Source organism: Stenella coeruleoalba, assembly GCF_951394435.1.
Source record: "Stenella coeruleoalba genome assembly, chromosome: 4".
Classification (NCBI taxonomy): Eukaryota; Metazoa; Chordata; class Mammalia; order Artiodactyla; family Delphinidae; genus Stenella; species Stenella coeruleoalba.
The window spans coordinates 38,123,541-38,137,321 of record NC_137149.1 but is presented as its reverse complement, the minus strand read 5'-3'; the positions used below and the strand labels follow the sequence as shown (position 1 = coordinate 38,137,321).

The 13,781-nt window shown below is 43.8% G+C and overlaps 1 protein-coding gene across 1 annotated transcript in view; it reads left to right on the top strand.

Moving 5' to 3' along the window:
* Window positions 1-6,366: 6,366 nt before the first annotated feature.
* The window catches only part of CLNK (cytokine dependent hematopoietic cell linker), a gene marked incomplete at its 5' end in the record, with an annotated part of 103,531 nt that continues 96,116 nt past the window's right edge, over window positions 6,367-13,781 (top strand). Inside the window, 2 exons of the mRNA XM_079919803.1 lie at window positions 6,367-6,524; window positions 8,448-8,519. Of these exons, the coding sequence (XP_079775929.1) occupies window positions 6,367-6,524; window positions 8,448-8,519 (230 nt within the window). The remainder of the gene's footprint in view (window positions 6,525-8,447; window positions 8,520-13,781) is intronic.

The following is a 13,781-nucleotide window of genomic DNA, read 5'->3' as shown; positions in this document are numbered from 1 at the left end:
GGACATCTGCCTAGTCACATTTGGAAAACATAATTGGAAAAGATGGGTACTGTGCTGGGCCCAGCAGAACAAGGAGAATTTGATGATATGGAAAAGTTAGGAGAAGAGAAAGAGAGAGAAATGAATCTCAGGTAGAAGAGACCACATGAGAAGAGAGAGTTTCAGTGTGCTGTGTTTCAGGTAGCAAGAGATTCGGTTTGCCTGGAACATAGGTTTGTAAAACAAAACTGGAGAGTTGAAATGATGGGTGAGATAAAATTAGCAGAGGATCTTTGAGTAGAAAGGGACTGATGTCAAGGAAACTGACAAGGAGCTCTTGAGACCCAGGTGAAAGATCTAGGGAGCTTCAGTGAGCACAGGACCCTTAAGTTAATTCATTCTGTCACTAAGTTCTCAAAGCATGTTATACACACACCCCTCTTATGCCATAGTTTTTAGGACTTTGCCACAAGACTTTCATCTGCTTATGAATCAGGACTCTTATTCCCCTTTGTTTAATGGAGGGACAGGAAAGTGTTCAGGATACATAGAGTAATGATGCTTCAGGGGACACACCAGCCAGTCCCAAACTCTGATTTTACACATGGCATAACCATGACCGGGTTATAGTTAAGTAACATGATTGAGATAACACAGTGAAGCAGTAAAATATTTAGGGCCCGAACCCTAACCCTAACCCTAAGGTCACAGAACCAAACTCTCTTTCCTCTCCAGGTGGCTGTCCCTGATATTATTGTCCAAGGTTGTAGCTATAAGTTCCACAAATGGGAGACACTGGACAAGACAGACAGAAGGCTCTGAGCAATGCCCCCAACGTTGAAGCTGCTTTGGAATAAAAGTCTGTCTTGTATCTGGGTCATTCCCCTCACTTTCCACTATACACATACTGTCAGGCAGGGCAGGGACACCTCCGAATTTGGTGTGTTTTTATCTCCTGGTGTGTACAGACACAAGGAAGTACAGGATCTTACTGCATCCCCATCTGTGAGCAGAGTTTGAAATCATGCCTTATCATCAGCGTCTGCTTCCAAGTAAACGTAGCTTCCCATGAGATATCTAGGCATGGGTTTATTGCAACAATCCAGATAGGCAATTAGGCCACATCCCATGGACAACAGCATCCACTGTGTCTTCACTGGCAACTCAAATTCCACTATGACTCAGGCACCAGGAGAGAGAGAATGTCCCACAGTGGAGGCCAGGGCAACCTGCCAGGACCATCTCACACTCAGGCTTCCTGCAGAAACTTACTCAAAGCCGTGCTCAATTCTAGAGGGACACTTTAGGACAAAGAGTCTTCTGTGTGTACATCTTTCCCTGCTCCTCTGACACTGTGGCTTGGAGTGAAACATCTATTTTCTATATGGAGTCCGTTCCGTGAAGGAACAGGTTTCATACCAAGGTTTGTCTCAATAACCGGGGTGCTGAGTCTTTGTTTCTTCATCTGTAAAATAAGGATAACATGAGTATCTGATATGAAGCACTGTTGTGAGGATTAAATTAGAAGTGTATTAGTCAAGGTTACATATATTGAGAGAGAGATTTATTTTAATGAATTGGCTTACATGCTTATGGGGGCTGGCAAGTCTGAAATCTATAGGGCAGGTAAGAAGAGTGGATGTTGCAGTCTTGCACCCAATTCCATGGGACAGCAGACTGGAAACTAAGCCAGGGTTCCTATGTTGTAGCCTTGAGGCAGAATTCCTTCTTCAGGAAGGGAAACCTCAGCCTTTGCTCTTAAGGCCTTCAACTGATTGGATGAGACCCACCCACACTAGGGAGGGTCATCCACTTTATTCCAAGTTTGCTGATTTAAATGTTAATCACATCTAAGAAATACCTTCTCAGCAACATGTAGACTGCTGTTTGACCAAACAACTCGGCACCATAGCCTAGCCAGTTGACAGGTAAAATTAACCATCACAAAGTCATAGTCAGAGTAATAGCAACTCTCTCATTTCAACTCTCCACTGTGGTCAATTTATTACTGAATGGACCTTCCTCTCAAATTCTTCTGGGGAGGTCACCAGCTCAAATCTTCAGGGCCCATTCAAGCAATCTAAAAGTGCAAGAGAGTCGGGAATGAATGGGGAGGCTGCATGAGCTTGAGAAAATCAGCCCTATGTAAATATATTCAAACTCTAACTTTAAAAAAAAAAATCTGTGTGGCTAGAAGCCTGCGTATGTCCTTCAACTTTTCTGGGTTCTGCAGTGCAAGCACATAAAAGGTATCCATCATCCAGGCTACGGCATGTCAAATCCCCAAGAACCTGGGCTTTCCTCAGATGCTCAGAGAGAGTGTTAAACATTTCCTAGGTTTAGAAGAAACTGTGTGCAGGAATACACAACTTGAAGGAAGTTTGTACATACCACCCCCTTGGCTTACTGACCAGATAGAATGAACAAAATAGATATCCATCACTTGGAGAAGTTGTTTGTGACAACTAGTGCAGTGACTATTTTAAGGGAGTTAGAAGTATAGCATGCTGCTGCAAAAATAATTACAATGACCCCTCACATGCAACAGCAAAGAACTGGAGAACCAGTTTCTTCTGGGATTAACCGAAAAACTTTTGAAAACAGGCCTGACATTTTCAGGAGTCACAGAAGGTTGTAAAACAGGCTGCAGAAAGATTCTAGCTTATTTGGTTTGCAGGTTTGCCAAATACCTTCTGAATGTTACTAGCTGTTGTCGCCTCTACTCACACTTCTACATTGAGGGAGCAATATTATGTGGCAGACAGACACTAAAGTGGCCCCCAATTACCTCTTCTCCTGGTACTTATGTCCCTCCCTGTATAATCCATCCCCATCCCTCTTAATTGAGAGCGAGGCCTGTGACTGCTTCTATGCAACAGGAGATGGCAAAAGTGATGAGACGTCATCTCTGTGATTACATTACATGAGATTGCAACTTTCCTCTTGTCTTCTTGGTTTGCACATTTTGATAAAGCAAGTGGCCGTATCAGGGAGGCCCATGTGGCAAGGAACTGAGGGCACCCTCACACCAACAGACACCAAGGAAGTGATCTTCTCAGTCCAATAGGCCATAAGAAACTGAACTCCGCCAACAATCACATGTGCTTAGGACCAGATAGATCCTTTCCCAGTTGAGGTTTCAGATGAGACTCCAACTCTGGCTGACACTGTGAGGTCTCTGCAACCTCAACAGAGACCATAAAACAGAGGACCCAGCAAAGTCACGCTTACAATCCTGACCCACGAAAACTGTGAGTTAATAACCCACACTTTTGCCCTGGCTGAAATACTTTCATTATCAACTGTCTTTCTTGGTGCTTCTGGCTGTCCACCTCTGCTATTCCTTAATTATTTGAGTAAGAATTTGGTCCTAGATAATGAAAATGATCACTAACATGCAATCAACATGTGAGGGAGGGAGTTATTGTAACTCTGCCCTTCCTTGTGGGTAAAATGGAGATGATGAGATAAATTAGTGACTTATTCAGTTGGCAGAACCAGATTCAAACCCAGATAAAGTACAAGTGTGTGTTCTTAACCTTTGTGTCCACACCTCATCACATTCCACGGAGACTAGCATCTCTCTGACTTGCTTATCCACTCCTTCCTAGGGGACAACCTGCCCTCAGGATCATACTGCCCTCGGCCACACCCTTCCTTCCTTCCTCCTTCCATCCTCATTCTCTCCTAATGAAAAATATAGCCAAGACCTATGTTGATCATAGGACCTCAGACTCTAAAGAGTCAGAATGCAATATGATGTTACACTAGACTTTGGGAGTTTCGCCATAGCAACCTCCTTTGGGAATTGTCTCAGTTGAATGGAGTTGCCTCACCTGGGGCAGCTCACATCCACTAACTGGTCCACCTGGGAGTACCAAAACACAGTCCCCACCACAACTTGGAGTAGTTCTGAAGGGGCATCATACCAATCCAAGAGCACCGCCCAACTTTTCCCCTGCCCAATCCTGCTTCCTTCCCTTCCCTCCACAGGGGCGGATCCCAAGATCTTACCCTAATGGACTTCCTGCACCATCATCTCCTTCTCAGAGTGTTTCCTCAGGAGCCTAATATGCGGCAATTCCTCAGGAGATGGAGCATAAACAGAACATGAGATAAAGAAATCCAACAGGACTGGGGAAAGACTAGAACTGACCTCATAGGACTGTTGTGAGCATTTGATGGATTAATATGTGTGAACTGGCAAACAACGGTCAGTAAATTGTAAATCTTATCTCAGTTTCAAGCTGTTGTTATTATCATAATTATAACATTATACATTATTGCTATTCATGATCTTGGAGTCAGCAATCCAGCTGCACAGGCCCTTGAAAGAGAATTATGGCTTAAGAGCAATTTGTGTAATTTCTCAGAAATCTGCAAGCTCAATGGGAGTGTATAGAATGAGAAGCTTCTGGAAAAAGCTGAACTTGATCTGAAAGTTTATTTAGAGAAGTGTAGTTTCACAACAGAAGAAATGGTAGTTCTCTTTCTGTGCTGGTCAGACTGTACCTGCCATGTTGCGTGTACCTGGGAGTACAGGTAAAGGTGAGAAATTAGAGGAAAATGGCCAGGACAGCTTGGAGCAGGCATCTTTAACTCTCAAAATAGGTTGCCCCGCCTTACTCTCCACCTCCCAGTTCACCATGTCATCTGTCTGGCAAATGCCTGTACATCCTCATTCATCACTCTGCAGAAGCCTTCCTTGACTACCCCCTCACTTAAAGATATGACCCATTTCTTTTCCTTTCTTTTTCCTTTTATCATTACACCTAATGTCTTGACCTGCATGAGCTTTGGGTCTGATTCATCTTCTGTACCTTGGGACAGGTTAGATGTCCTGTGTGTTAGTTTCCTAGGGCTGTTGTAACAAATTACCATAAACCAGGGCTTAAAACGTCAGAAACGTATTCTCTCGCAGTTCTGGAGCCCGGAAGTCTGAAATCAATTCAGAGGGCTGTGCTCCCTCTGAAGGCTCTAGGGAAGCATCCTTCCTTTCCTCTTCCAGCTTTGGGTGGCTCCAGATGCTCCTCGGCCTGTGGCAGCATTACTCCAACATCTGCCTCTGTCTTCACGTGGGACATTCACATGCCCTTCTCCTCCATGTCTTCTCCTCTTCTAAGAACACCTGTCCTTGGATATAGAGCCACCCTAATCCAGGACGATCTCATCTCAAGATCTTACCTTGATTACATTTTCAAAGAACCTCTTCCCAAATAATTCACCATTTCTAGACAGACACATTTTTTTATAGACCCTCTTCAACACACTACAGTCAGTATGTATTGATTCAACTACGCAGAACTGGCTTCTGTTAGATCTACCTGAAAAGTAAAGAGGATCTGGAGAGGGCAGACTCAGAGGGGGTGTAAGAAAGGGATGGAGCAATAAGACATGTGAAGGAGGACTGGATGGGTTTTGTCAACTGACCATGCAGGAGGGAGGTGTCAAAGAGAAAAAGGAGGGCTTCCCTGGTGGCGCAGTGGTTGGGAATCCGCCTGCCAATGCAGGGGACACAGGTTCGAACCCTGGTCCGGGAAGATTCCACATGCCACGAGGCAACTGGGCCCGTGAGCCACAACTACTGAGCCTGTGCATCTGGAGCCTGTGCTCTGCAACAAGAGAGGCCGCAACAGTGAGAGGCCCGCGCACTGCAATGAAGAGGGGCCCCCGCTCGCCACAAATAGAGAAAGCCCTCACACAGAAACGAAGACCCAACACAGTCAAAAAAAAAAAAAAAAGAGAAAAAGGAAATCAGAGATCTCCGAAAAGTGTAGAACAAGAAGTGTTGGGTGTATAGTTAAGAAGAGAAGCTGGTTCCTGTGAGGTGATATGCTCTTTCTCAGAGGAGTAAGAGGTGATTTCAAGAACAATTCATTGGCTCACCCATTGACACTCTGTGCCTCAGTTTCCCCACAAACCTACAGCACTTCCCACTTTTCTGGGATGTGTTGAGTTCTCTGTGTAATAAATTAGCCTGTGTTCCTTCCCCTACTCTAGGGGAACATGAACACATACAAGGCACATACAAGGCAATATGATAAAAATATGATTGTTTATTTACTTGTTTATGGCCTATCTCCCAACAACAATAAAAGATTCACGAGGCAGACTTCATGTGTCTTCTTTAATGACTGCATACAGCTTGGCACAAGATAGATCCGATATTACTTGCTGAGTTAATGAATGAATGGAGTCATGAACAAATGAATGAATGGTAAAACAGAGATATACCAAAAATACTAAAAGGGTTGAAAGAGGAAGCAGCACAGAAGACCTCATGGGGAACTAATATTTGAACTAAATCTTAAAGAATGGAAAGTATTTTGCCAGATCCAATGGAGGCAAAAGAAAAATGGAATCGATCATCTGGGAGCATACAAAAGTATGACGCAGAAAGAGGACAACGCGGGGGCCTGGCAGAGGGAGAGGGTGGCAGGAAATGAGAACACAAACAACAGAAATTGTATTCAAGGCCACTGGGGCAGGGATCTTGGTTATCATGGTAAAGAGTGTGGACTTTGTCCTGCAGAAATAGAGGCGTGGTGAGGATTTTCAAGCAGGGAGGTGACTCAATATTCTGCTAATTAGAAAGATGGTTGTTCTTACTGCAGTTTGGTGGGTGGATTGGAGCCCAGGTGGCTAGGGGGCCAACACCAAAGTCCAGACTGGAGAGAACTTAGTTCTAAAAGTAGAACTAAGACCGAGTATCACTTATGGGAGTGGAGAGAGAGGATGTTCGGGAATCGATTGTTAGGACCTGGTAACAAATTGTTGAGATGGTGAGGATGGAGAGGAGAGGAAAGAGAAGACTTAAGGTGAGTCCCCAGGCTGCTGGTTGGGAAACTATGTGAGCAATGGAGCTGCTCACTAGGAAAACTCACTAGGAAAAGGACCTGGGTCTGACAGAGGACCAGAGGACCAGTGAGAAAGGTCCCCAAAATAGTTAGATGTTCATGTTTAGAACTTAGAAATGAAGTCAGAATGCAGACATAGATTTACGACTAGAGCTTTAACCCAGATAAATTTTTTAAAAAATGAAATAATAAAATATATGAAATAATACAATGATGAAATAATTGTGTAATCATGGAATAACAAAAAAAAAGAAAAATAACACAATAATGCCATCATCTTTCTAGATGATCAATTTACACAATGACAAAATATATCCAAACAACTCACTATTTTTTGTATTTATCATGCTGCAATCATTAGGCTTCACACAAAATCCTAGTTGGAGATAGAGTCTCAAGTCATCTTTTGGTATTTCCTGGAGACCTTTGTTCACATGTGCAGTCATGTACATCCACTGCAGGTCGGGCACTGACCCAAACCCTGGGCATGCAGAGCCCTGCAGTCCCTGCCCTCATGGAGATGGCAGTTCTGCAGCTTAGCAGACATGAACACAAGCTACATGTTAAACCAAAGGACAATGAAAGTTCAGACAAGTTCTGTGAAGGGGTCCGTCTCAGAGGGGAAGGAAGGTTTCTCTGAGGAAGTGATGTGAGCTGAACTCAGAAGCATGAGTTAGATACAGGAGAAGAAGGAAGACAACAGGTGCTTGAAAAAAGAGGGACCAGTCCCTGGAAGAGACCTGGGGGAGGGAGGAGAGAAAATCTAAGGACCAAGAAGTAGCAGGTGTGGCCCAAGGGGAGAGAAGCAGGGGGGCAAAGGGGTCAGAGGAGCTACCCAGGTAGCTGCCAAGGAACATTTGTGGAGGAAAGGATCATCCTTAAATGTCTGATAAAGCTCACGAAATGCCTGCACAAGAAATGGAAGTATATTAAACTTGGCTAATGAAATGAACGAGAGATGGTTTATGATAGAATGTCTTACTGAATTTAAACAAATTAACTCAATTTAAAATAAGTTAATCTCTTCATAGAAAATATCATCACAAAATGACTAAATTATACAGAAGTTCAATACAAATTATTTTAATCCAAGTTGCTATTTCTAAATCATCTGCCTCCCTAGACCGGATGATGTTTGCTAGTTTGGGGCCGAATTCAATTAACATAGGAAAGCATCTAGGACATTCCTTAGCACATAGGCACTGTCTTTGTTTGACAGCCCCCCTTTAACCAGGTGTGATGCTCTTCGCTGTACAGAGCGATGTCATGGACAATCAGAGAGCTTAAGGAGGGCACCGCCGTGACCTCCCTGATGTGGGAGTGCCCACGTCCTCATTCTGATGGGGGCGGTTATTCTACCCCACGCTATTGTCACTTGTAAAATAAAGCACTTACATTAAAAAAAAAAAGTTTGAAGTCATTGGATTACTTTAAACTCAGATTTTGTTTAACCCCAGTGGAAATGCAAAGAGAGATTTCGAATTTCGTGCGAGATGCTAATTGCTTACATCTGACTCGGTGGTTGTTTCTATGAAGGAATGCACTTAATTATTTTTTTTTCCCCTCTCTTCTTACAATTTCCTGACTATAATCTATTTTCTTTCATCACAGGGGCAATAGAAAAACAACAAAAGAAGAATCCCGTGATTTGAAATTCCAGAAATTTCCTCTGCCAGAAATTAGGTCAGAATATTTCCTTCTTTGTTAATAGAGGAGTAAAAATTTTGATGCTGCGGCAAATTAGCTGACCAGCACGTGCACACACACGCACCCTCACAAACACACTCACGTACGTACACGCACACGCACGCACACGCATGCACACGCACACACACGAAATATAAATGGGATAAAATTGTATTGCTGTCATTGTTCTTAAAGGTTACACGATGACCAAGGCCCAGAACAAGAAGGGACTTGACTCAGGTTGAACTGCCAGCAAGTATGTGATGCAGATATAGGCTATGGGGGAGGGATGGAGTGGGAGATGGGGGTTAGCAGATACAAGCTATTATATATAGAATGAATGGACAACAAGGTCCTACTGTATAGCACAGGGAACTTTAGTCAATATTCTGTGATAAACCACCATGGAAAAGAATATAAAAAAAGAATGTAGATATATGTAGAACTGAAACATTTTGCTGTACAGCAGAAATTAACACAACATTGTAAATCAACTATACTTCAATTTAAAAAAAGTAAAGATCAGATGCAAGGAAAAACAGCCAATAAAAAAAATTTTTAATTGAAAGAAATTTTAAAAACAGGCCCCCAGGTGTCCACAGCATTTCAGACCAGGGCTATTTCCACCACCCACCCAGGTCTCTCAACAGCCCAAGAGACAGCCAGGGGGAAGCTTACATCCTGCAGCTGCTGAATGACTTAAGTGATGAATCATGGATGGATCAGGCCATGAGCTCACAGCCAGGTCTCGGAAGCGAGGAGACTAGAGGGAACCTTGTGCGCATTTGGTTTCTTTTCTTTGTCCTTCAATTGAGCAAAATATTTACTGAGCAATTATGGCATTAGGACTTGCACGGGCTCTTGAAAATGCAGAGATGAGAGGCAATGTCCTGTCTCCAAGGGGCTCACAACCAAGGCTTAGAGCTTAGAAGGAAAGCTACTTGATGAAATGACTGACAAGGGACCAATCCTGAAGCCAGCTCCAGCTCTGCACTGGCCAAGGTCTGATCCTGGACGGCACCCCAATGCTCAGAGGGATTGCAGGCCTCCCTCACCCAGCCAGAACCCCCTTGCCGAGCCCTCCAGAGCTGTCTCTGTGCCTAGAGGGACGCAAGGGTCTCTGACTGCTATACCAACCCTTGCAGCCCAGTGAACTTCAGCTCAAGTCAATTGCCAAACATCTGTTCAGTTCCTACTAAGTGCCAGGTACCAGAAGCAATCTTGACATGCTAAGATGTGCCTGAAGAAATATTTTCCCTAAGCAGAGTGGACGCGTGCCTATAAAACAGAATACTTGAAATATTTTCAAGATTGCATTAAGCAAAGGAAAATTTGTGGCTGTTCTCAGACTTCTTCAATGTTTACATTAAACACAGTTGAATGCTGCATTTTAAGTTGGTTTTTCTTATTTCTTGACAATAGCAAGAGATGAGAGATGGAAGGGTTAGAAGTCTTCCTTCAGATGGAAATGGTTGCAGCAATTACATACATCAAAGTAATATTTACAGTTACATTTGAAAAAAAAAAAAGAGAGAGAGGGCACAGTGCTTTTTTCCAAAGCAAATTATTTCAGGATACATCAGAACATGCTCAAGATATATTAAAAAGAGCAACAGATGATGTTTCTGCAACCTGTTCCAAACTATTTATAAACCCAAATTTAAAAAAAAAAATCCCTTATACACACAAATCTCTGTACCTTTGCATATTTTATAATGAAATTATTGTAGGAATATAAATTAGTAAATGAAATCTATAAATCAAATCAAAATGTGTGAAAACTACGTATTGGATCTACCATCATACCTTCATAACTATTAAACTGATGTTTTCCTTCTCCACACAAATTATAATTCTTATCAGCATCTGATGATGATCAAGTAAGGACAGTGCTACAGGTGGGCAGGGCAGCAGAACAGAACGGGTCTGTGGGTGCTGGACTGAAATTTCAGCTGACCTGTTTGCTAGCTCAGCAGCGACCTCACTCCGACAACCCATTACCATCTCAATGCTTTGCGTATTTTAGAAATGGTATTTGAAAACCAAGGAGGAAAAGGTGGGGGGGGGGATGAATTGGGAGATTGGGATTGACATATATACACTAATATGTATCAAATAGATAACTAATAAGAAAAAAAGAAAATATAAAAATGAAACATTGAAAAAAGAAAAACAAGAGTAGATTGAATTCCCTGGCGGTCCAGTGGTTAGGACTCTGTGCTTTCACTGCTGAGGTCCCAGGTTCAGTCCCTGGTTAGGGAACTAAGATCCCACAGGCAGTGCAGCATAGCCAAAAGAAAACAAAAAATACAAGAGTAGACTATTTTGACCACCAGGGATCTGTTGGACCTAAAACAGTCCCTGTGCTTGGGAAATAAATGCATGACCTCTGTAGTGTGCCTGGAAAATAGGAGGTTCTCAATAAATAACAAAGGCTAATAGCCACTGAGTACTCACCACGGGCTAGGCGCTGTTTTAAGAGCTTAATAGGCAGAGAAAGACAAATATCATATGATGTCACTTATATGTGGAATCTAAAAATAAATGGTACAAATGAACCTATTTACAAAACAGAAACTGAGTCACAGATGTAGAAAACAAACTTATGGCTACCAAGGGGGAAAGAAGGGGGAGGGATAAATTGGGAGATTGGAATTGACATGTACACACTACTGTATATAAAATAGATAACTAATAAGAACCTACTGTATAGCACAGGGAACTCTATTCAATACTCTGTAATGTGGGAATAAAATCTAAAAAAGAGGTGATATATGCATATGTATAACTGACTCACTTTGCTGTACACCTGAAACTAACACAATATTGTAAATCAACTATACTCCAGTAAAAAAATGAAAAAGAAAGAGCTTAATAGGTAGTGTCTCACTGCATCCTAGCGATCACATTCTTACTAGGTTTCCTTTTATAGGAGAGACGAATGCAGACTGGAGAGGGTAAATAACTTCTTCGAAGCTGAATAGCTGGGTGTGGTATATAGTAAACAGTGGACATAATCATTAGTACTAATCTCTGAAACAACCCGGGCACTCCACGTCACTGCCCTCACTACTGCCATCCCTTAGTTACGTGTAGGGGTCAACTCTGGCGACAGATGCAGAAGGGCTGTCCTTCCCCACCCACCCCCAAACTCAAACATGCGTGGACCTCCCCATAAGGTACAAAGGAAAATATAAAGCTCCATGCTGGGGCTTCACACAGATGATAGAGCCCAGGAGACTAACCAAGAAAAACACACGATCCCATGCACATCCATTACCCCCAACCTGTCAACAATATTAAGATGAATGTTTCCTAGAATGTCCCATGGAATCTCTCTTGCTAAATCCCCAATACCCACTTCTATTCTGTGCCCTGTGCCCATGTGGAAAGAAACAGAAACATCCTGATTGATGTTTTCCAGTCAAGTCCAAACTGTTATCAATAGCTGAATGCCTAACCAGTACCAGAAACCATGAGAGGAACTGTGGCATTTAATCTTCACAATAATTCTCTGAAGTGGGTAATAGTATTCCCATTTCACAGATGAGGAAAGAGAGCCTGGGAGAGGTGACATGTCTTGGTCACACAGTCACAGAGCTGGTAACTGTTCACAGCTGGACTTGCATTCCGAGTCTGACTTCAGATTGAGGGCCTTTTCTGGGTTCCAAGTTGCCGCATGTGAATTTTGTTTTCTAATCCTATGAGTCTCAAATCTACTCATGTCAAGACTCTCCACTATGAAGCAGGGGCACATGCATTAAACTCCTGAGAAGAAAATCCACAGCCATAGCTACGAAGCCTCCTAGCGGCGATTCTTAGGGCTGGTCCCTGGGCCGGCAGCGTCAGCATCACATGGGAGCTGCTTAGGGAGGCAGGATCTCAGGCCCCACCTACTGAATCAGAAACTTGGGTGTTGGAGTCCAAGCACCTGGGTTTAAACAAGCTCTCCCAGTGACTATGATGCCCATTCAAGTTTGAGAACCGCAGCGTCAAGCATCGTTATCAAGAGGGCAAGCTTTGGAGCTGGAGCAAGAGACCTCTGGGCCCAGCTCTCACTCTGCCCCTTCCCATTATGTAAATGAGATGGAGGGAAGACGATATAAGACAGGGACCCAGTGTGAGAGAGTGAGAGGGAGATGGGAGAGAATGTTGTCCCCACCTGGGAGAGATCCCTGCTTTGGAGACCAGGAAAATCAAAAATAAAGAAGACATAGCACCTGCCATCAAGATGCTCAGCCTCTTGTGGAGACAAACATAAAAAGGCATGTATAATAGATCACAAGATACTGTGCCACAGGTGGGACAGAAGCAGATGCAGGCCTGTGGGAGCCCAGCCAGGAGGCTAAGGAACGGAAGGGGGAGGGCTTTCCCAAGTCCACTTTCGAGAACGGAGCAAAGCCAAGGTTCACACTCCAAGTGCAAGTCTCTTTCTCCTCCATTCCTGATGGAGTTATTCCTAACAGTATCACTCACATTTCCCACATTCAGACCCTTCCCAATTCATCACCTCATGGACTATTGATTTTTCCCTGCTGTCACTAAGACCTGCAGCAATAGTTAACTCCAGAGGACAAGGTACAGGTGGCTGTCATTTCTCACATCCCAGCAGGCCACTCCTCAAGGAGACGGCCTCCCTGTTCTATTCCGTGCACAGGGAGGCCCCTGTGCCAGCCTTCCTGACCAGGCACACCTGAGGTCACAGCTCGTGCCGGACGGCCACAGCTGCTGGTCTTCTCTCGACTTCTCTGCAGCTGCCCTTGGTGTCTGCTCCCTCTGGACCCCTGTAGAAAGTGTCCTCCCAAAAGAGTTCACAAGCTTAGAGCTTTACAGAGGATGCTTTCAGAGGATGCATGCAATAGGGTGGTGTCCCGCCATCTTTCTGTGGTTGTCCACAAGGAGCTCCTATGCAGGAGATGCTCCGTAAACATTGCTGAAAGGAGGGGAGTACAAAGTGGGGAAGGAGGAAGAATAAAGTCAGGACCCAGCGGGACGCACCAGGATGCTGTGAGGTTGTACTACTCCCAGTGCCTGGCATAGACTGAATCCTGAAATAGATGATAAAAGAAACTTTTAACAGAGGGATAAGAATGGAAGAAGAGAGAGAAGACAGAACAAGCAGGGGAGAGACAGAGAGAGAGTGGAGGGGATGGTGGACTCAGGAGTTGCTCTGCCCACTGCAGCTAGAGTAGAACAGCAAGGCATCCTGCTCTGCTCCACTCACTCGTCTGCCGAATATCCATCAAACTGCCAAATAAT